Raw genomic sequence first — 22,359 nt, 5'->3', positions numbered from 1 at the left:
CAAGTGTTAAAAATTGGACTCAAAACGTTATAAAATGAGCGGTTATGAGCTCAGGACGTTAAACTTTTTTAATTTTGGATTCAAGTAATTAAAACCAGTAAAATATAGAGACTCAAAAAGTAATTTACTAAGAATCTATTTAAAAATTCATACAACCTAAAATAAATAAAAATTTAAAAATATTTAAAAAATAGAAAACAACTAGAAAACAAAAATAGAAACTTTGATACATCCATCATCTCTATACCACCTTAAGCAACACCTGTTCAATAAAAGTCTCATAAATACACATATTCTTTGACCATTTCTTTCAACTTTCTTATTATTATTCCTTTCTAACACAAACAATTATACCCTTTTTTGCTTCCATCACACAGTTTATCTTCAATATTCTTTGATTCTGTTTCATCTTTCTTAATTCCCATTTCAAGATCATCCAAACCCTTCAATCGTCTTCTTCCCACATGTTTTTTCATCTCAATTTCATCAATCAAACCACAAGAACCATAAAAAAGGTATCATTTCATGATCTTGCTCTGTTTTACTCTGTTATTACTCTGTTTTATACAATTATATGATTAAATAATTTAATACAATTTGATTGTGTTCTTATTTTACTTTAATTTGATTATGTATTTAGGTTAAACAGAATTCCCAATTTTAATTCCAATTTCTGTTGATTTCAGATGGTTAATTAGGGTTTGTTAAGTAAAAAAGTTTGAAACTTTTGCCCTAATTGCTGAAAAATGGAAACCCTAGATGTTGCCCCATATGCACATAGTCCTGTACACAAAGCAGTATTGACCAAAGATTACACTGGGTTAAAGAAAATAATCGCGGGTCTCCCTCGGCTCGTTGACCCTTCCATGATCCGGACCGAATCCGACTCGGTTGCGGAAGAAGCCAAGGCGGACGCGATCTCCGCGGTGATCGACCGCAGGGATGTCCCTAACCGGGACACCCCGCTTCATTTAGCGGTCAAGAATAGTGACATTGTCGCCACGGAGATTCTTATGCGTGCTGGCGCCGATTGGAGCTTGCAGAACGAGCACGGGTGGAGTGCGTTACAAGAAGCGATATGCAGCCGTGAAGAAGTTATTGCCAAGATTATAATAAAACATTATCAACCCGCGGCTTGGGCTAAGTGGTGTAGAAGGTTACCGCGGTTATTAGCAACGATGAGGAGGATGCGCGATTTTTATATGGAGATAACGTTCCAGTTCGAAAGCTCGGTTATCCCGTTTATTTCCCGGATTGCTCCGTCGGATACGTACAAGATTTGGAAACGTGGTGCGAATTTGCGGGCTGATACGACGCTAGCGGGTTTCGATGGTTTTAGAATTCAACGGGCCGATCAAACGTTTTTGTTTTTAGGTGATGGTTCGGAAGATGGGAAGGTGAAGCCCGGGTCGCTTTGTGTGATTTTGCATAAGGATAAAGAAGTGATGAACGCGTTGGACGGTGCGGGTGGGTCTGCCACTGATGCAGAGGTGAACCAGGAGGTTCAAGCGATGTCTCGGAGTAATATATTTAGGCCCGGGATTGACGTGACGCAAGCGGTTCTTGTGCCGCAGATGACGTGGAGAGGGTTCGAGAAAACGGAATTCGTCGGGAATTGGAAAGCGAAAGTTTACGATATGCAAAATGTTGTTGTGAGTATTAAATCGCGAAGGGCTCCGGGGGTTAAGCCGGACGATGAGTTGTTTACAAATGGTAACGACAACGAAATGGATAGGGAAGAATTAAATGATATTTTGACCGATGAAGAGCGCAAGCAACTTGAAGAGGCGTTAAAGTCCAGTTCGTTGGATCAGGACTGTGAAAATAGCAACGGGACTGTTAAGCATCAGCGTGGTTCTCGTGAGCGAATAGATATCCCAATTGAAGACGGTTTTAGTCATGAAAATAATTATAACAAGCGGGAAAAAGGAAAGAAAGGTTGGTTCGATAGATGGAGAAAACGGGATACTAAGAGTAGTCAAAGTCAAGTTATATCCGGAAAACGTTCTATAGATATCGTTTCTAGCGGAGATGAGGATAGAAATGACAAACGTTTCGGTAAGAAAAGAGATGGAAACCACGAGAGCGAGTATAAGAAAGGGTTGAGGCCGATTCTTTGGCTTTCGCCTGATTTTCCGTTGCATACCGATGAACTATTGCCTTTGCTTGATATTTTGGCGAATAAAGTGAAGGCGATACGAAGATTAAGAGAATTACTTACCACAAAACTTCCAATCGGCACGTTTCCTGTTAAGGTTTGCTTTGCTTTCTTTACATTATTAAGTTTCGGTTAATGTTCTTGTAGCATGTTACCCGTAAACTCACGGGACCCACCAATATCCTGCAGTGGGACCTGAGCTTGGCTGGGGGGGGGGGGGGGGGAGATTGTCAAAATGCGTTAGTCGGGTCGATCTGCAAACACTTATATTATTACACTAATTATGCAAGTTTTAAATAAAGATTATTGGAGGTTATATGCATTTAAATATATTTTGGGTGACTTTCGACGCGTTCAGGATAAAGAAAACGACTCATTCTTAAATTTGACCCCCAATAAACAAAACAAAAACATCAGATCTGCCAAAACGTGTACGGTTCTGCTAATGTTTCTTGCTAAGAATGGTTTTACACTTTCAGGTCGCCATTCCGGTGATCCCCACCGTACGGGTGTTGGTTACATTCACAAAATTCGAAGAATTACAGCCGTTGGATGAATTTTCAACACCACCTTCGAGTCCTCTACCCACAGATCACAATCTCCCAGCAAGCACAAGCTCGTCATTTTGGTATCAGTGGATCAAAGCTCCGTATCAACACCTCAGCTCATCAACGAGCGCTTCAACTTCATGTGTAGATAACGATCATGACCCGTTTGTGATTCCTGCTGACTACACGTGGATCACAGCCGAAGAAAAGAAGAAGAAGATGCAGGAAAAGAGAAGCAAAGAAATGAAGAACTCGAAAGGGAGTAACCGAGTTTAGGAACATGATAAATTGGTACATTGGTTTGATTGGTATTTACTAATGTATAATAATAGTTTATAAACAAAACTGTGGGGTATAAAGATATAGTTATATAAAAACTCTGTGATTCTTAAGTTGTTCATGCTGAGTTATGATGTGTACCGAATCGGGACAGAAAGAAGTAGAAAGATACAGGATATTAATAGGGAAGACTTGGACTTAATTCATATCATTCATATCCAATATTGTAAATTCTCTGCCTTTTATAGGCTTACAATACCTTTATGAAGGACAAACGAGACGTTTATTAGCCGATGATCAACCTTCGTAACCATAAGAGACGTGTGTATCAAGCCGACATGATTGAGGGAGATTGTATGAATATACAACAAGATTATACTTATAGCATCCGCAATGCGTAGTGAAGACAAACGTGACGTTTATCATCTTTGTTAATATGACATCTGACCCTCATACCGATCAATATTGTTTGTTAATGTTTTTCCTATAAGGAGCTTACAGTTTTGTTTTTTGTTTCCCGGGTAGAGATTTCCTAAGAGGTCACTATCATGAAATTACTCCAACTCATGTGTGTTTAACTATTGAGTGCACTTTTCATGCACGATTAATGCACCCAATATGAGTTGGTATTATTTTAGACTGGGCGTTTCTTATGACTCTTATTTTTCCTGTTGATGAGATGATATGGGATTTGCCTAAGGTGTCGCAACTCGCAATCATGACATAAGCCTTAGCGCTTTGATCCTCTTTGAACAAACAAATTGGACATTCTTCCATGTGGAAGGACAAAAATGGGCATATAAGGGCGGGCGCGGGCCCTTCGCTTGCAAAATGTAACCTTTATTATAAAAAGTGGGACCCAACTAAAAATTAAATAGCCAAATGCACCTTGTCAATAGATCGAGTCGGGGGTCTCACTAGAAGGAGCCTCTCTATTCCTACGGGGTAGAGGTAAGGCTGTCTACATCTTACCCTCCTCAGACCCTACCTTAGCTTTGCTATTGGTGGTGGTGGTGGTGGTGGTATTTTATCCAACATTGCACAAATGCTCTTAGATTTATTTCATAATTAATTTAATAAGTCATTATAATATTACAACATGTACATCAAGCATGAAAAATGCCCAAAAAAATTATGATATTACAACATGTACATCAAGCATGAAAAATGCCCAAAAAAACTCCTACCTCCTAAAAGACAAGCAGGAGAAGAATGTAAACAAAGGTAGTCAATGTAGAATACACTTCTGGTTAAGCCTTGCAGAATAGGGAGTATTTGGTGACCTTCAAAAGCACCTTATGTTGTTGCAGATTGAGAGAACCACCAACATAATCAAAACGAGTACGATGCTAAACACGACAAGTTTGATCTTCATATTCTGAATCCACATCTTCCTTTTCATCTTGGTTCCTTGTTTCTTGAAATCATTTGCCTAAAACAAGAAACCAATTATTGAAAAAAATTTAATCTTAAATCTTGTATAACTATGAATCCAACCAGTCAACTATATCATCGTTGAAAGCATTCTAGTTACGCAAATAACAAACCTGGTTGCGAAGGTTGTCAGTTTTATCGACCAATAGTTCAATCTTCTCTCCACGATCAAGAACCTGCGCGCGTCATATTTTGTAGTGAAGTATTTAGTTAGAGTAAGTGAGCAAAAAATGAACCGTCGCGTACACATAAAATTTTACGTTGTTACACCAAAATAAAACTAAAGCATACGTACACCCGACAGTCATGACCCATTTTTCAAGAAATTGGTTGATTTGGGTAATTTTCGTTTGCTAAATGGGTTGATTTGGTTTACTTTAAATTAATTTACGGGTCAAAATGGGTCACTCTTACTAGCTAAATTATAGTGGGTCCAAATGAACCGGCCCCACCTGCCACCACTTTTGCCCCCCGTTGCCACTAGCCGCCATAAAACAAATATAGCAGTGTCAGCCATCTTAATTTTATTTTTCTAAAATAACACGTTTCTACTAGAGTCTATTTTGTTCTAAACCAAAATTGACATATTCACTAAGACCGGAAAAAACAACCCATATCCAGTTTGACCCGCACCCATTTTGACATGTTACCTGACTTTTGCCAGGCTTTAGCATATGTTATGTATGCAAATGCAACCCTAGTAGAAGTCTAACTTAAACATTGATATTTTTGTCGAATAATACCTTCTCGATGTTGTCCATCATAACTCCCTTGACTTCATCAACCTGTGCCTTCACCTTAGCAACCTTGTCGATCTCCTCAGGATGAGTCATACACCATTTCATCTGTTCCTTCATCTTTGGCCTAAAATCCATCCAACCAATGTTGTAAAACAAGTTAGGTTGCCGAGGCGATTTTCTTCAACTCCGCCTAATTACTCGGAATCGATTAAACACGGTCAACCTCGGCCAGAATCAGATCTAGTTGGTCAACTTGGGCCGAGTTTGACTTAAAAAAATTAAACATAAATCCTACGTCTATCATATTAAAGAATATAAAGAATGAGTATCATTTTTCAAGGAATGAGTATCAGTTTTTGAAATACTTTACTATTTGAACATGTATTTTTTGTTTATATTGATATTCATGTATTTTATAATAAATATTAGTAAACTTATGATATGCGAAAACAAATTTCTCTATCGTTGAATGGTGGATAGTTAGGTACCCGAATGATTTGCTCAGGCTCTTGGCAGCAGCAGTTGAAGCTTTGCCTCCTGCATATTTCTTATTGAACTCGTCTTTGGTACGTTCCAAGAACGCCATTGGAAGTTGCTTAGCAACAGAATCGACTGCAACAATGCAGAACGCTGCAACAGCCAACAGATTGCGATGATGTAAATGCATAAGCACACATTATATGATTCGGTTAGTCCCAAAAGAATACAACAAAGAATGTTAGGTGACTAAGTGTACATGTCTTCGTTTATTATTGTTTTTTTTTTCTGTATTTTGTCCTTGGTAGAGATTTTTTTTTTATAATCTGAACAATAATGAATGTGTTTTATTAGGTAAAATCACCCAAATAACCAATTTGACCAATCTAATTATCAAAATAGCCCTTTGTAAAATATATCTTTAGTATTTTCCAAAATCTGAAGTACCATATAAAATCCAAAACTTATGGAATTTTGTAAAATATATCTTTAGTAATCATCAGGTTAGCATGTATCGGGTCGAGATGGGTTCCGGTCAAAACAGGCTTAGGTTGAAACTGGTCGCTTTAGGAAAAAAAAAATACCAAAATGGGTTCATCTGCCATATTTGTTTTTGTGACAACTAGTGACAATGGTGGGTGGTGCCCATTTTGACCCATTATAAGTTAACAAGTTTTATAAAACTATACAAGCAGGGGCGGATCCGTCCCACATTTGTGGGTTCCCAGGAACCCAGTGCGTTTGGAAAAACAGGAAAAAAATAGTGAGAACTTTGTAGAATTTAGAAAAATTTAGTGAGAATTAAAGGGAATTTAGCAAAAGGAACCCATTAGAATAAAATCCTGCATCCGCTACAAGTGACATGTTTGACCCATTGAGTAACATGAATTTTCCCAAATGAACCCATTAAACAACCAAAAATTACCCACATTAACACATATCTTGAAATATGGGTTAAAATTCCAATCCATACAATCAAATGTTAAAAAATTAACACATGATTTTGAACCCAATAATATTTAACATGTTTTTGGAGATGTCTAGGTTATTACTTATTATTAAATCTCAAACATTCTCCATCCATGATTCTAATTCATCTCTAACTCTATATTGTTGAGTTGCTATACACAAAGACGGGCCCACAACTTTTTTCCCACCTGAAGAGGTATGGTCCCAATTCCCTGCCTACATGGCAGGGACCACACCACTTTTTGTGCACACAAGGCATCCATGTCACCAAGACCTTCTAGAAGCTTCCAGAAGATGTCTAGGCGGTCCATAGCTGGCATCAAAGATGCTTCGTCCAACATAAAGGACAACACGTGTCACCATTGAGAGAAGGCCACATAGGCCTGCGACAACCCAGGGAGCAAGTCTGACGCAACCAGTACGAGGTATCCAGCGTAAGCGAATAGAAGGACGCCACGTGTACCACTACACCCTTCGCGACAGAGCAGACCAAGAGGATATTCCCCTTGGTCGGACAGCTGGCGCACACCCATAGCTGGCACAGCTGCTTCCTCCTTCTTCACCATCCGGCTATAAATAGGACCCTTCATCATTCAGGTTAAGGATCTTGGCTCTCTTTACTCACTCTATACACACACTGTTTTATTCATCTCAGAGCAGTACTTATTCTCACGCCGGAGCCTGGTTAAGAGGGAAAACCCCCTTTTCCCCTCTTAACGAGACTAACGGTGTTTACTGTTTTGCAGATCTCGGGCCTTTGACACGAGCAAGAGAAGAGGTTGAACCCCATAAGTGAAACGACCCTCTTGGTTACCCTTTGGTGTTAATCATTGTTTCAACACCACCGGTCGGTTTTTTTGGTGTTCAGGTGTCTCTTAACTCAACGTCCGAATTTTCTACAATGAGGTTTTGGAGGCAATCATGACGTTCAAAATTTTCTTTTTCTTTTGGCTTTTCATTTTATTTTTCAAACGCAGCGTGTATCAGTTGATCTTTTCTAAGTTCAAAAATCTTCGGGTTAACGTTCAAAAATCTCTGGCTCAGTCAAAAAACCATAATATATATTTCATATATAATTAAAAAAAACGCAGGTCGATGGCCACATATTTTTCGTCTAACTAAAATCCCCAAATTTTACGTCAAAACCAAAGCGCGCCCAAAAAAGACATCACAAACGCAACAAAATGTCAAAATAAAAAAAAAACTAAAAAAATAAAAAAACAACTCACTATATCCATTATCCATGAGGTAGTTAAACGTATGGCCATCGCAACTATACGTGAACCGATTGTTGTTTTCAGGAAGTTTTTGAAGGCATTGGGCCGCAACGGTGGTGAAATTCCCCTTGAACTCGGTATACTCGGCCAGGATCACCGTCCCTCTCGCCACGAAGCTGTAGATTAAGGATTTCTGCCCCATTTTCTCTTCTCCAAAACCCCTTCAACAAAATTTCAAAAACCAAAATGTAAAAACATCAAATGGTGGCTGATCATGCCTTCATGAAATTCATATTTCTAATGATAATGGTGATATGAGAAAAATATGAATTTCAATTAGATTTTAAAAATTGAGGGTGGAATATATATCATCTTTGTGAACAGAAAAAAAAAATTGTTGGAAGAATAAAAGAGGGTGAATTTTTTTCGGGGTTGTTTGTGAAAGAGAAAAATTACGCGGGTTCTTCAAATTTCTGTTGTATGACGTATGCATTATGTCATGATGTATTTTTGTTAGTTATAATAATTGATGTTTAATAAATAATTTATTTAATACGTATAATAGTATAGTATAAAAATATATAATAAAAGTGCACAAAATATAAAATATGTATAATCTAATTAAGCTACAAAGGTACAAATATTTGTGCATACAAATTCGATAATTACTCTTGTAGTTTGTAGAGTAAATTACATAAATTTTTCTTTATGTTTATACCTGGTTGTAAGGTATGTTTTTTATCTTTAAAAATTACAGAAAACGTACTTTATGTTTTTAAACTCTTACATGTCATGTTTTTTACGCTACACTCTATTTTATTTTTGGTAGTTTAGTCTTTTTACTTTAAAGATATTTTAATAGATAAAACAAAATTAAATTTAAAAATTTAATACAAAATGTATGTATATATATATAAAAAAACCTTTCTTTTGTACCTCTCTCTCTACCCCACCACCAACCACCACTACCACCGCACCGCACCTTCACCCTTGACAACCTCAAGTCCACCGACAGCCACCCAACACCTCGTTTGCATTCACCGACAACCGCCCAACATTGCCTTCCATCCCTCACTGTCCACATCTGATGACGGGGGTAGCCCAAGACAATATAAAAGGACTAAAATACCTGAGTGCTCAAAGGGTTAAAGGGTTCGAAGGTCAAACAGTCGTAGAGGTGAAGTAAAGTAGTGTGAAAACAGTAGCCAGTCACATCCAGGGATTGCTTCACCAACCACAGCCGCAAAAGCAACGCAGGTCTGCAGAGCACATGCTATTATCCAGGGGTCAAAAGGCTTCAACCCCCGAAAGGGCAAGCCCCTCGCTGCAAGCTAGGTCACTAGTCAAATGAATGCCTCTTTGGGAGATGTCTTCTCCTATATAATTGACACTTCATTTACTGAGTTGGGACATTCCGGACCAGACTTGTTTCCTTAAACTCTGGTCATTCACATCGTGTACTTGCTTCATGCAAGCTACTCCCTTTCACATCCAACACACACATATTCTATTTGTTTCCTCATCCGAATCTGAACACACTTCAGAGAAGGATCCTCAGCAAACAATAAAAATAAACTAGTGAACCTCCTTCCACGTCTTGCAAACGTGGGGGGACCCCACGACCTGCGTTAGGCAAGGTTAAACCCTTTAACCCTTTTGCCTAACCACCCTCGCTACTACATTTGGTCTATTATTTGTTGCATCAACAAGTTGGCGCCCACATTGGGGCTACGCCGCTATTTCTCCTCAAAAAGACCTAGTAGTGTAGCTCTTTTCTCTTGAAATCACCATGTCTGAAAGTAGATCCCCGGGTGAAGTAAATCAGCTTCCAAGCACTTCAACCCCGGGTAGCAGCCAAGCTCATGTGGCTATACCAACCTCTTTCTCAACTACGGGGAGCACACCCGAGTTTCTTACCTTTAACACTCCAACTCCTTCCAAATCCGGAGTTCCTTCCCCTAATGTTGGCGTCACTGACACTCCAACGCGTATTGAACTTACCCCCGAGGGAGTTGGCAACAATTTCCTTGAGTTGAGGTCTCTCCTCAACCAGTATGTGAACAAAGAGAAGGATAAGGGAATAAGGATTCGTCTAGACTACGATGAGCCTGAACCAACGCTGTCTCCCGGACCTCCCATTCCACCTTTTACAACCAAGAATGAGGCTGGCCCTAGTAATCCTCCAAATCCTGTTCCATATTTGTCTACAATGGCAAACCCCACAACACATCCTCTCTTTTCATCTCAGCCAGTTATGAGTGGTGCTCCTCTAGGCCACGAGCTGACCCTAGATCAGCTCCTACAGTCCCCAGTAACAAGCTTTCCAGCTTCTACAACAACTTCATGGGAACAAGCCCTGTCTGTGCTTCCCTTGGCACGAAGTGCAGTTATGAGCACTCCCCTTGGAGTTAGCTGCCCAGTTGCACCTGGAAGCCTCCAAGGCTTCAACCCTATGTCCCAGATGATGACCCAGATGATGGTCAGCTTCCCGTGGCAACACTTCATCAATCAAGTGCTAGCCACTCAAGGGAACAACAATGGTAATAACAACGTGGGTACAAGGGTTGAAGAAGATTTGGCCAAGCCTTATAAACCAAGCAACTTTTCATGCTTTTCACAACAGATAGCCGATTATGACTTCCAAACGAAAATCAAGATGCCGGCCCACATTAGAACATATGATGGGACAGAAGACCCTGAAGACCATCTTCAGATCTTTACCGGTGCAGCGAGAATCGAGAAATGGTCGAACGCTGAATGTTGCTTAATGTTCATGCAAACCCTTGTGGGGTCAGCAAGAATCTGGTTCAATGACTTACCTGCTCGAAGCGTTCGAAGCTTCGATGATCTTAGCAAGGGGTTCTTAGCCAATTTCTCCCAACAAAGGCGATATGTCAAAGATGCTACAGTGATCTTCCAGATCAAGCAAAGAGATGACGAAAGCCTTCGAGAATTCATAGAGAGATACAAGAAGGAAGGTCTAACTTACGTGGGGGCAGATGAGAAAATAAGGGTGGCCGGCTTTATGAACGCTATCACCTCGAAATATCTCACAAGAGATTTCAACAAATCCCTGCACAAAACCTTGGAAGAAGCTCTCGAAAGGGCAGAAGCCCATATTCGGGGAGAGGAGGCAGTTGATATTAAAGAACAAAGGAAAAGAGGGTCTAGTTGGCGAAGTAACAGCCCAGCCAGAAAAAGAGGGAACTATAACTCCTATGACAGACGAAAGAAGGGTTCAGACCATCGAAGGTCTGAAGGTTGGAACCCTCCAACCAAGGAGAAAGGCATGAGCTTCACACCCCTCACAAAGACTCCTCAAGAAATCCTTGCAACAGAAGAAGTCAAGCAGAACTTTAGGCATCCTAGGCCTCTCCCCAAAAGCAGGAAAAATGAGAACTCCACACAATATTGTGAGTTCCATGAAGAAAAGGGTCACCACACCAATGATTGCTTCCAGCTCAAGAAAAGAATTGAAGAGGCTGTTAAGTCCGGGGAACTCGCTCATTTGGTAAAAGGGGCTCGGGACAAAATGGCTGAAGGAAAGGGCAAGGAAGTCAATATGGTGGACTCTGATGAAAGGGTTCCTCATAAAAGACAACGGTTGGTAGCTTGGGAGCTTCAGTGTGTTTGCTTTCCCCCAACAGAAAAAAGACCCTCTTTCAAGCCCTCTTGTTGTAGAAGCTACTGTGGGAACGTTGAATACATATAGGGCATACATAGACACTGGGGCAGCCACTGAAACCATGTTCGAGAAGTTCTTCAACCGCTTGAGTAATGAAGAACGTTCAAGGCTTCAACCCTCTGGAACCTCCATTAAAGGTATTGCTGATATCCCCCTCAAGCCTTTAGGGCAGTTGACACTAAATGTTCGTTTTAACGAAGGTCGGAAAGAAAGAATCCAGCCACTCACCTTTGTGGTTATTAACATACCTTCAAACTATGATGTGATCATAGGAAGACCAGGACAGTTTGCCTTCTACATGGCCGTGTCTGTTGGACATGGCACAGTAAAATTTCCAACTAAGAAGGGGATAGCAACCCTTCAACCCTCTCAAGAGGCCTACCTGGTTGAAGGTGAAAGTCCCAGAAGTGAAGAAGACAAGCAAAAGCTAATCATAAATCCTAAGTACCCTGAACAAAGAATAAGGGTCAATCCAAGCCTTTCACAGGAAACTCTCTCTTATCTGAAAAAAGTTGTTAACACATTACAGCGATGTCTTCGCTTGGTGTCCAGAAGACATGACAGGGATCCCCCGAAACATTGCTGAGCATGAGTTAAGAATACCACCCGATGTTAAGCCCGTGGTCCAAAAGAAAAGAAGCTTGGCACCAGAGAGAAGCCTGGCTGCTTGCCAGGAGGTTGAAAAGCTCATATCAGCTGACATTCTCCGAGAAGTCAAGTACCAATCATGGGTTGCAAACCCGGTTATGGTCAAGAAACCAGACAACTCTTGGAGGATGTGCATAGACTTCAAGGATCTCAACAAGGCTTGTCCTAAGGACTGCTATCCACTACCGGAAATCGATCTCAAGGTTGACTCGCTCACCGGTTACCCTTTCAAATGCTTTCTTGATGCTTACAAAGGGTATCACCAAATACTCATGAAAGAAGAAGACGAAGAGAAGACGGCGTTCCACACTGATAAAGGAATCTTATGCTACAAGAAGATGCCCTTTGGACTCAATAACGTTGGAGCAACCTACCAACGTCTAGTAGACAAAGCCTTTGCAAGCCAAATTGGTAAAAACATGGAAGCATATGTCGATGACTTGGTTATCAAAAGCAAGACGGAGTATCAAATGCTTGACGACATCCAAGAAACTTTCAAGAATCTCAGAAAGGTTAACATGAAGCTTAACCCTGAAAAATGCTCATTTGGATTCGAAGAAGGAAAATTCCTAGGTCACATTGTTGGGAAGCAAAGCATCAAGGCTAACCCAAACAAAGTAAAAGTTGTCCTCGAAACCAAACCAACCAAAACCAAAAAAGAGGTTGAAAGCTTAAACGGGAAGCTTGCAGCCTTGAAGCATTTTACCTCCAATCTGGCTGAAAGGTCCCTACCCTTCTACAAAACACTCAAAAATTGTTCTGATAAGAAGGATTTCAAGTGGAGTGATGAGGCTGAGGAAGCCTTCAACCAGATGAAACAACATCTTGCTTCCTTGCCAGACATTGCAGCTCCGGAAACGGGAGAATTAATTTCAGTCTATCTATCAATTGCTTAAGAGGCTATAAGTGCAGTCCTCACAACGGGACACGGCTCAGGTACCTGTTTATTTCTTCAGCAAAACTTTAAAATTGGTTGAGGCCAAATATCCTCCCCTTGAAAAGCTTGCCCTAGCCCTAGTTCAAACAACTAGAAGGCTTCAGAAGTATTTCCAAGCACATCCTATACAAGTGGTCACTGACCAACCTATTAAGAATGTGCTTGAAAAACCAGAGAACTCAGGAAGGTTGGCAAAATGGGCAGTGGAACTAGGTGAACACAACATCACCTACGTCCCACGAAAAGCTATCAAAGCCCAAGTCTTGGCTGACTTCATTGTGGAAGTCCCGAACCAAATGATCAATGAAGTAAACACTACCACCACTGAACCCTCCAACCCTGAAGCCTGGAAGCTTTTCACCGACGGAGCTTCAAGTGTTGAAGGGTCAGGGGCTGGGCTAATTTTGATCAACCCAGAAGGGTTGGAATTCACATATGCTCTTCATTTTGATTTTCAGACCACCAATAACGAGGCTGAATACGAGGCACTGATCGCCGGTTTAAGGCTGGCCAAAGAGATGAAAGTCCAAAAGCTTGAAGTGTTCACAAATTCATTACTAGTCTCAAGCCAAGAAAACGATAGCTATGTTTCCAAAGAACCCAACATGAGAAGATATAAGGAAAATCCAAGGAGTTGATGAATACCTTCCAAACATGCTGCATCAAACAAATTCCCAGATCCCAAAACAAAAAGGCTGATGCCTTAAGTAAGCTAGCATCTCTCACCTTTGCCCACCTCACCAAGAAGGTGTTGGTAGAAGTACTGAAGGCTCCATCGATTGATGAATTGGAAGTTCAAGACGTAGTCACCGAGGAAGATCCAAACTGGATGACTCCCATCAAAAAGTTCCTTAAAAATGGTGAACTACCCAATGATCAAGTAGAAGCTGAAAGGGTTAAAATCAAAGCAAGGCAATATATGCTACAAGGAGAAACCCTTTACAAAAAGGGTTACCTTGCCCCCTTGCTAAGATGTGTTGGTCCTGAGCAAAGTAAGTATTTGATCAAAGAGATTCACGAAGGCATATGTGGAGCTCATTTTGGAGCTAGGTCGGTGGTTGCAAAACTCATGAACCTTGTATATTTCTGGCCCTCAATGCATCGTGACACCACTGAGCAATTGAAGAAATGTGATGTTTGCCAGATTCATGCACCAATCCCAAAAAATCCCAAGCATGATCTTGTCCCAATAACCTCGACATGGCCATTCCATAAATGGGGAATGGACATTGTTGGACCATTCCCTCCAAGCAAATGAGGAGTAAAATTCTTGCTAGTGGCAATAGATTATTTCACCAAGTGGCCCGAGGTTAAACCACTCGCAAAGATCACAGGCAAATAGGTCATTGACTTCGTTTGGGAAAGCATTATTTGCCGTTATGGATTGCCGGGAGTGATTGTCACCGACAATGGGAAGCAATTTGCTGAGAAGCCTTTCAGCGTTTGGTGCAAAGAGTACAAAATCAACCAGGTTTTCAGCTCAGTGGCTTACCCGCAATCAAATGGCCAGGTTGAAAGGGCAAATCGAAGCATAGTGGAAGGTATCAAGACAAGATTGGGAAGATACGAAAGCAACTGGCTTGAAGAATTGCTTAGTGTTCTATGGGCAATTAGGACAACCGAAAAAACAAGTCACAAGAAAACACCTTATAGCTTGGTATTTGGATCCGAGGCTGTAATCCCCGCTGAAATAGGAGTTGTAACCCAACGAATTGTCAATATGGATCCCGAAACAAACCAAAAAGAGACCATGTTGAATTTACAACTCCTAGAGGAAGCCCGAGATCAAGCCGCAATTCAAGAAGCCAAATATAAGCAACAAATGGAAGCCTACTACAACAAGAAAGTCAAGAATGAACGATTCAAGCCAGGGGACCTAGTCCTTAGAAACAATGAAGCTAGCAAAAAAGAAAATCAAGGAAAGCTTGGCCCAAAATGGGAAGGTCCATATACCATCCTTGAAGCACACAAGGGTGGATCCTACAAGCTAGCAGATTCAGAAGGCAAAAGGCTTCCAAGGCATTGGAATGGCAAAACCCTGAAAAGGTTCCATGTTTAGACAGGAAAGTTTGGTTTGTATCACAATGTATTTCGAACAACACTATGAATACCTTTTGTAAAAAGCAAGTATTGCTTGAATGAATGAAGTTGTTTTATCAAACTTGTCTTTGTATCCTAAAATCAGGTTGAGAACCTAGCAAAAAACTCCATGGCAAGGGCCATGAAAGGGGATGAGCTCCCAGGCCACATCGCTCAATAGGTTCAAGGGTTGAATGAACCTATATAAAGGGTGAGTTCCTAAATCAATACAACTCCATGAGACTTATTAAGCCAAAGCAAAATTGTCTCATAGACAGGTCTGAACAACTTACACCAAATGTTCCTTAAGCCTTAGAAATATAACCAACAAACAGGCTTACGAAGTCAAATAAATCACAAAGAAATAATAAAAAGGATAGGTGCTATGTCTTCTTGTTAAAAAACACCAAGGCTAAGTGTCTGCAGCACTGAACCCTTTAAGGTGTAAAAAACATAAAGGCAACACAAACTCGACAAAGACAAAGTTACAAGAAAGCAAAAGTAATCCAAAGGATAACAACTTGAACAAAAAAGTTAAAGATACAAGCCAAATCAAATAACAAAACTAAGAAGCCTTTAAGGCTTCAAGCCACCTTCATGACAACTCGAAACCCCAAAGGCTCCAACCTACCTACGAATAGCCAAAAAGCTTGAAAGGTTAAAGCCAACCAAGCTGCCTAAAACAAAGCAGGCACAAGTATAAAAACACAAAAATAGTTAAACATACTATTATAGCAAAAGAAAGCCCCAAAAGACTTTCAGCAAATCACAAAGCAAGTCCTACTGACTTGCAAGGTCAGATATTGTTCAAAAGGCCATACAGACCTAAAAGCACAAACACATAACAGGAACCTTAAAGGTTCCTGCAAAACCTAATATTGTTCAAAGTTAATATTACAAACCACAAATTGTTTTGCTAAGAAAGCTACGAATAACCATTAAACAATGGCAGAAGGCTTGGAGACCCCGGAACCTTCAGCTTTGGCCTTCTTTGCCTTCTTGGACTTCTTAGCCTTTGCACCACCATCACCACCTACTGCTGAAGCCTCCAAGCTTGCATCCTTCGAAACATCTGGTACACTTGAAAGAGTGTCATCACTATCTCCTGAATAGGATCTTTTCTTCGAAAGTGAACCCAAGACTTCCGCACAAACTTTTTCATTAAGGCCTTCCGGTTTCAAGTCCTGTAAAACAGAAAGAGGCTTACCAAAACAAGAAGAAACCTGATGAACATAAGGATAGGTCAGCCTCTCCATCTGTTCAACCGAGCCTTTAAAAACATCAGAAGCTTCAGGACGAAACAAAGGAGACTTTTCCAGAGGATACCCAGCTTCATGCAACTTATAACCAGCAATGAGGCCTTGGTGTTTTCCCAAATTAAGCAACTTCGTGTAAACCTCACCAAGAGCAGAGTTAAATTCAGCGGAATGAAGCAGATAAGTAACAACTTGTCGAAAGCCCTGCTCAATCAACCACTGATTATCACTAGTAGCCCGGGAAACCAAAGCCTTCAAGCTTTCCTTCTCCTCATCAAAGGCTTTTGTTGTGTACCTTCCCTTACCATGTCACCATTACATGTTCATGTATGGCTGTGATCGTGGGATTAACGTTTTATAAATAAGTTGTTATTTTATATTTTTATTTAATTAGTTAGTGTAGTATGTGGTTGTTAAGAAAGTGGGTATGATGTGCCTGAAATATAGGAGTGGTCATCCTTAATTTTAGGGAAGAGTGGTGATGTAATTTTCCTTTAAATTGTTTCCATCTTTGTTTAACGAGGATATGAATGAAAAATATGAATTAGTCACTTCCAAAAATCTCTAAATTCTCTCAAGTTCTTACCTATTTTCTTTGGATCAATTGATTAACGATTTGGTTCGTAACAGCTTTCTGAGCAACAGATAAAGCCTCCTTGCCTGCCTTTAGCTTCAACCGACCGGCCTCAAAACTCTTCTTAAAATCACTCATCTCAATCTCATGCTGCTTCGACAAATCTTCAACCTTTTTTGACCAAACTTCCTCCTTCTAAGCAAAACCACTTATCTCCTTCTTCATTGCGGCCATCGAAGATTTCATTTTGTCTTTCTTCTTAGAAAACTCTTCATATTCTTGCATCCTCTGGTGAAAACGGGCAATGCCCTGAGGAAGCATGGCAGCAAGATTACAAGTGCTTAGAATCATACGAGACAACATCACATCATCATCCATTTCGGAGATAGTATTATGAACCGAAGGAGGAGCAATATGACTCAAGGCATCTTTACAAACAGCAGCATCCTTAAAATTGTCATCAATCTTCACCGACCAACCTGGCACATAAACCGCATCCGGATCCAACCCTTCAACATCCATGCTCGAAGAACCCTAAACAGGAGTAGCAACAACCTTTTTGGCTGAAGCCTTTTTGCCATGAACAACTAGTTTCTTCTCTTTTTCAGAACCCGCTTCAACACCTCGATCCCCAGAAACTTCGATATCATCACTCAACTCCACCGGTTCAGTAGAGGTGGATTGAGGAACACCTTTCAAACGACGAGTAGATCGTCGGGTCGAAGTCTTGGGGGCAAGAGGCTTAGAAAAACCTTTCACGTTGGAAACACCGACATATCCAGTACCCTCAAACCTTTGTTCAGTACCTTTAACCACAGCATTCTCATCAGGGATAACGAGAACATCTTCAAATACCACACCAGAAGTGTCGTCACTCTTAATGAAATCCAAGGCAGACATAACTGCAAACAACAAACAGACAGAACATAAGACATAAATTAAGAAAAACACAAGAAAAGTGGAGAAGAAAATGCATACCCATGCCATTCCTCATCAGAACCGGATCCCGATTAGCCTTTTCCCATGACTTACTAACCCCTAACAAGACTAGCAAATGCTCAGGAAAGGGATGAACCCTTGAAGGGCATTCCCGGATGGCTTTCAGAAAAGCATCATTCAAATCAGATTCAAGGAGTTCCGGTTCATTGAGAACAGCATCCGGGTGCCTCCACACCATCTTGAAAGGGACAATAGAGTCAGAAACCCAGAAAAAACGGTCCTTCCAGGTACCAAGGGTGGTAACCATGGAAGAAATAAGGCAAGCATCGACCTTAGACGTTTCAAAGGTGAACCAGTCACCGTTCTTGGCTAATCGAAAAAATCGGCGAAAAAGCAAAAGCGAAGGATCATAATCAAGAGCACGACACAAAACCTCGAAATGTAAAACCCTAGCCATACCCTTTGGATGAATCTGACCAAAGGAGACTCGATAATACTCCAATAAGTTCAATACAAACAGGGAAAACGGATAACGGAGGTTCGAAAACTCGAAGTGACGGCAATAAAGAGCGATAAAACCAACCAGACATTTGTCAATTGAAACATCGCACGCAGGAACAGTAGGTTTAAATTTAGTCCCAATACCATATTCCATACAAAACAACTCTACTTCTTCCTGGGTTAATCGAGAAAAGGATCTCGACAAATCCTTACGAGCACCCATTTTTTGAAAAAATACGAAATAAGTAAGAAGAAAAGGAAGAAGCAGGAACTAACCTTGAAGTAAAGAAACGAAATTGCAGAGAGAAACTTGAAGGGATAATGTGAAGAATGAATGACTAATCTCTATAATAAAAACTAAAATAGGGTCATAATGGTAAACAGTTAAAGACTGCAAAACCGCCGCCCTATGAACTGCTACACATCAAATCGGTTGTCAGTTTTTAAAATTCAAAAAATAACTGACTCCAACCTTTCAAGCCTTTAAGCTTTGAACACCTTGAAACCTTTTGTCAATAAAAACACATGTATAAAAGTCAGAAGTCTTTGAGCTCACCTCCCAAACACCCCTGACTTGGGGGGCTGATGACGGGGGTAGCCCAAGACAATATAAAAGGACTAAAATACCTGAGTGCTCAAAGGGTTAAAGGGTTCGAAGGTCAAACAGTCGTAGAGGTGAAGTAAAGTAGTGTGAAAACAGTAGCCAGTCACATCCAGAGATTGCTTCACCAACCACAGCCGCAAAAGCAACGCAGGTCTGCAGAGCACATGCTATTATCCAGGGGTCAAAAGGCTTCAACTCCCGCAAGGGCAAGCCCCTGCTGCAAGCTAGGTCACTAGTCAAATGAATGCCTCTTTGGGAGATGTCTTCTCCTATATAATTGACACTTCATTTACTGAGTTGGGACATTCCGGACCAGACTTGTTTCCTTAAACTCTGGTCATTCACATCGTGTACTTGCTTCATGCAAGCTACTCCCTTTCACATCCAACACACACATATTCTATTTGTTTCCTCACCCGAATCTGAACACACTTCAGAGAAGGATCCTCAGCAAACAATAAAAATAAACTAGTGAACCTCCTTCCACGTCTTGCAAACGTGGGGGGACCCCACGACCTGCGTTAGGTAAGGTTAAACCCTTTAACCCTTTTGCCTAACCACCCTCGCTACTACATTTGGTCTATTATTTGTTGCATCAACAACATCTGTATCAGTGTGGGTCCCACCCTCCCACCCCAAACCCTTATTTCACAAAATTTAGAACTGGACCCTCCAAAAAGATCCAGATTCAAGCACATACCCTATGTCATTGTTGAAGAATTAGTGAAGTGATTGTTGTAGAGGAAAAAATGGACTTTTGAGGATCTTGAATTGTTGAAGAAACATATGGTGAATAGCCCAACTAGGATGGCGAGGCGGCAGCTGTGGGAACCCGGTTGGGTCGAGATGCCAGGGCGGTGAATCTTGTGACAACTCGAGTTTCTGACTTCCACTTTCACATTAGATACGCGTTGACTTTGACTGATTAGTTCTTTGACTTGTGGACTTGAAATTGTACGCGTTGTGTTTTAATGAAGCGTATTGTCATTTTACATATATGTGATTACTTACTGTTGTAGAAAATAATATTAGAATTATTATTAAAACGTTTAGACTAAATCACGTAAGCGACGAAACAGAATTTATTTGCCATTTAACCAACTCGACGAAACATATGTGTTTCGCCGAGCCTTGATTCGCCAAAAAAACCGCCAAAGCCCAGCCCAAACTTGTTGCGTATAAATATATATATTAGATTAGGGGAAACTGTTATCAAGATACTAAAACCCTAGACACCTCCCCTACTAGCGGCAGCCGTGTGACCTCGTAACCCTCAAGGAACGTTCAAGATCTCTCTCTTGATTCATTGCGGTTAGTACAAGTCCTTGTCTGATTTTGTGTTACACATCGGTTACTTGGTAATTGTGTTCGCATACCTTCTGTTATGATATTTGATATTCTAGTTGTTGGCTTTTATGCTTTTATTCCGATTACATTGTATTCCTTCAATTATGTTTGCATGTGGCTTGTCAGTTTATTTGTATAATTAAAAATGGTAAGTGTCGGCTGTAAACGATAAGGGGGGAGGGGGTTTAATCGGTTAAGTGTTATGCCGGTCCAATGGGGATTGGCGGTGGTTGATGGATGGCGGCTATCATCTCGATAATATCATGTATTTTGTCAGTTCTATGAAATTAACATTGTCAACTTTGGTTAAATGGTTATATGGTATTGGATGAATGGTTGGCTAGTTTAGGGGTCCAATAAACATCAAAAGGTAATATCATATTGTCAGATAACATGATTTGAGTTATCATGTGGTTATTTGGAATTATTTGGAATGATGTGTGTATGGTGGCTATACGTGTCTTTAGTGCATGTTGCCAAACAATTTAATGATCTTTTATAAGTGTGCATAAAATATAGTTTTTTTGTTGGTCCAATGATCTCAAGTGTGATTAACAAATTGTCGGCCATGTGGGGGCTTTTATCGGCTAGGGTATGGAGCTTGCACAGGGAGGAGCAGGTCGTTGTGGAGCATGGATTATGTTTCTAAACTTATTGAACTTATGTTACACATTTGGGTTTCGTACTTATGCTTCCGCTATATTTATAAACTATGATTATGCTTTGAACACCTATCGTATCGAATGACTGGTTTACATTTATTACATTTGATATTAATTACATGTTCGATATGATTGGTGGCTTGATCCTGGTCGGTCACACTCCCAAGCGGTGATACTCCGCGTGTGGATTTTGGGGGTGTGACAGATTGGTATCAGAGCCATTGGTTATAGAGAACTTGGTTTTAATATGGGAAAACGTTTTTATTAAAACCAGACTATAACCAGTACAGTGCTCTCAACGATCCACAACGACCCTTCGCTCCACGTGCAAGACTCGACATCCTAGGTAATAAGGTTTATGTTTATTGCCTACATGCTAGAATTGCGTAGAACTTTGCTCGTAGTATGCTTACATTACTTTGCTCACTACTTGTTACTGTTTGAGAACACCTATATGCCTACACTTTTCTGTCATCGCACTACTCGCGAACCATTCATACTTACGCTACCTTTACCGCTCGATCATGTCTGGACGTGTTAACATGACTCAAGCCCGGTTGACGGCTCTCATTAACGAACAAGTTTCTGCGGCGCTTGCAGCCGCACAAGCAGGAGGTATAACCTACAATTCCAAACATATCCCAGGATGTTAGATCCTACTCTCGCGACCCAACTCTCGCGCTTAACCTTGACCTATCTTTCTCGCGCAACGGGTCGGAACGCACAGCAACCTGTCTGCACATTCAAGAACTTCATGGACTGTCGTCCAAGCACATTCAGTGGCACAGAAGGAGCAGTGGGACTACTCCATTGGTTTGGGAAGCTCGAGTCGGTATTCGAGATGTGCGAATGCCCCGAGGCTCGCAGGGTCAAGTACGCCACTGGAAGGGATCGCGCTAACCTGGTAGAACGCGCAAGTACAGATACTAGGGTTGGCAGCTTCTAACTCCACCCCCTGGAAGGAATTCAAAGAATGCATTAAAAGGGGATACTGCACGCGTGATGACATCCCCAAGTTGGAAGAGGAGCCTTACCATTTGAAAATGACGGGGTCAGAAATTGAAGCTCATACGAAACGGTCAAACGAACTGGCCATCTTGTGTCCAAGCATGGTGGACCCTCCAAGCAAGCGTATCGAATTGTACCTCAAGGGTCTAGCCTCAGAAATTCAGAGCCATGCTACATCGGCTAACCTCGACAATATCCAAGACATTCAGCGTCTTGCTCATCGCCTCACGGATTAGGCAGTGGAACAGAACAGGCTGCCTAGCTGTATCAACGCTATTACTACCGCTACCACTTCTG

At 40.9% G+C, this 22,359-nt stretch overlaps 2 protein-coding genes across 2 annotated transcripts; one reads left to right on the top strand and one right to left on the bottom strand.

The window, feature by feature from the left end:
* The first annotated feature begins 292 nt into the window (after positions 1-292).
* Positions 293-3,104, top strand: LOC110890718 (ankyrin repeat domain-containing protein 13A). Its single transcript, XM_035979172.1, has 3 exons — positions 293-513; positions 686-2,255; positions 2,638-3,104. Exons 2-3 carry the CDS (start codon positions 747-749, stop codon positions 2,980-2,982), a joined length of 1,854 nt encoding a protein of 617 aa, XP_035835065.1. The 5' UTR covers positions 293-513; positions 686-746; the 3' UTR covers positions 2,983-3,104.
* A 1,001-nt stretch (positions 3,105-4,105) lies between these two features.
* Positions 4,106-8,087, bottom strand: LOC110890717 (putative vesicle-associated membrane protein 726). The gene is made up of 5 exons (XM_022138341.2): positions 7,835-8,087; positions 5,648-5,789; positions 5,163-5,283; positions 4,533-4,595; positions 4,106-4,417 (listed from the first exon to the last, which is right to left on the bottom strand). The coding sequence occupies exons 1-5, from the start codon at positions 8,022-8,024 to the stop codon at positions 4,271-4,273; spliced, it is 663 nt and encodes a 220-aa protein (XP_021994033.1). The 5' UTR covers positions 8,025-8,087; the 3' UTR covers positions 4,106-4,270.
* Positions 8,088-22,359: the final 14,272 nt, after the last annotated feature.

This window comes from Helianthus annuus, chromosome 11 (assembly GCF_002127325.2).
Source record: "Helianthus annuus cultivar XRQ/B chromosome 11, HanXRQr2.0-SUNRISE, whole genome shotgun sequence".
NCBI classification, from domain to species: domain Eukaryota; kingdom Viridiplantae; phylum Streptophyta; class Magnoliopsida; order Asterales; family Asteraceae; genus Helianthus; species Helianthus annuus.
The sequence above is the reverse complement of the archived record's forward strand: the minus strand, read 5'-3'. Positions and strand labels throughout refer to the sequence as shown.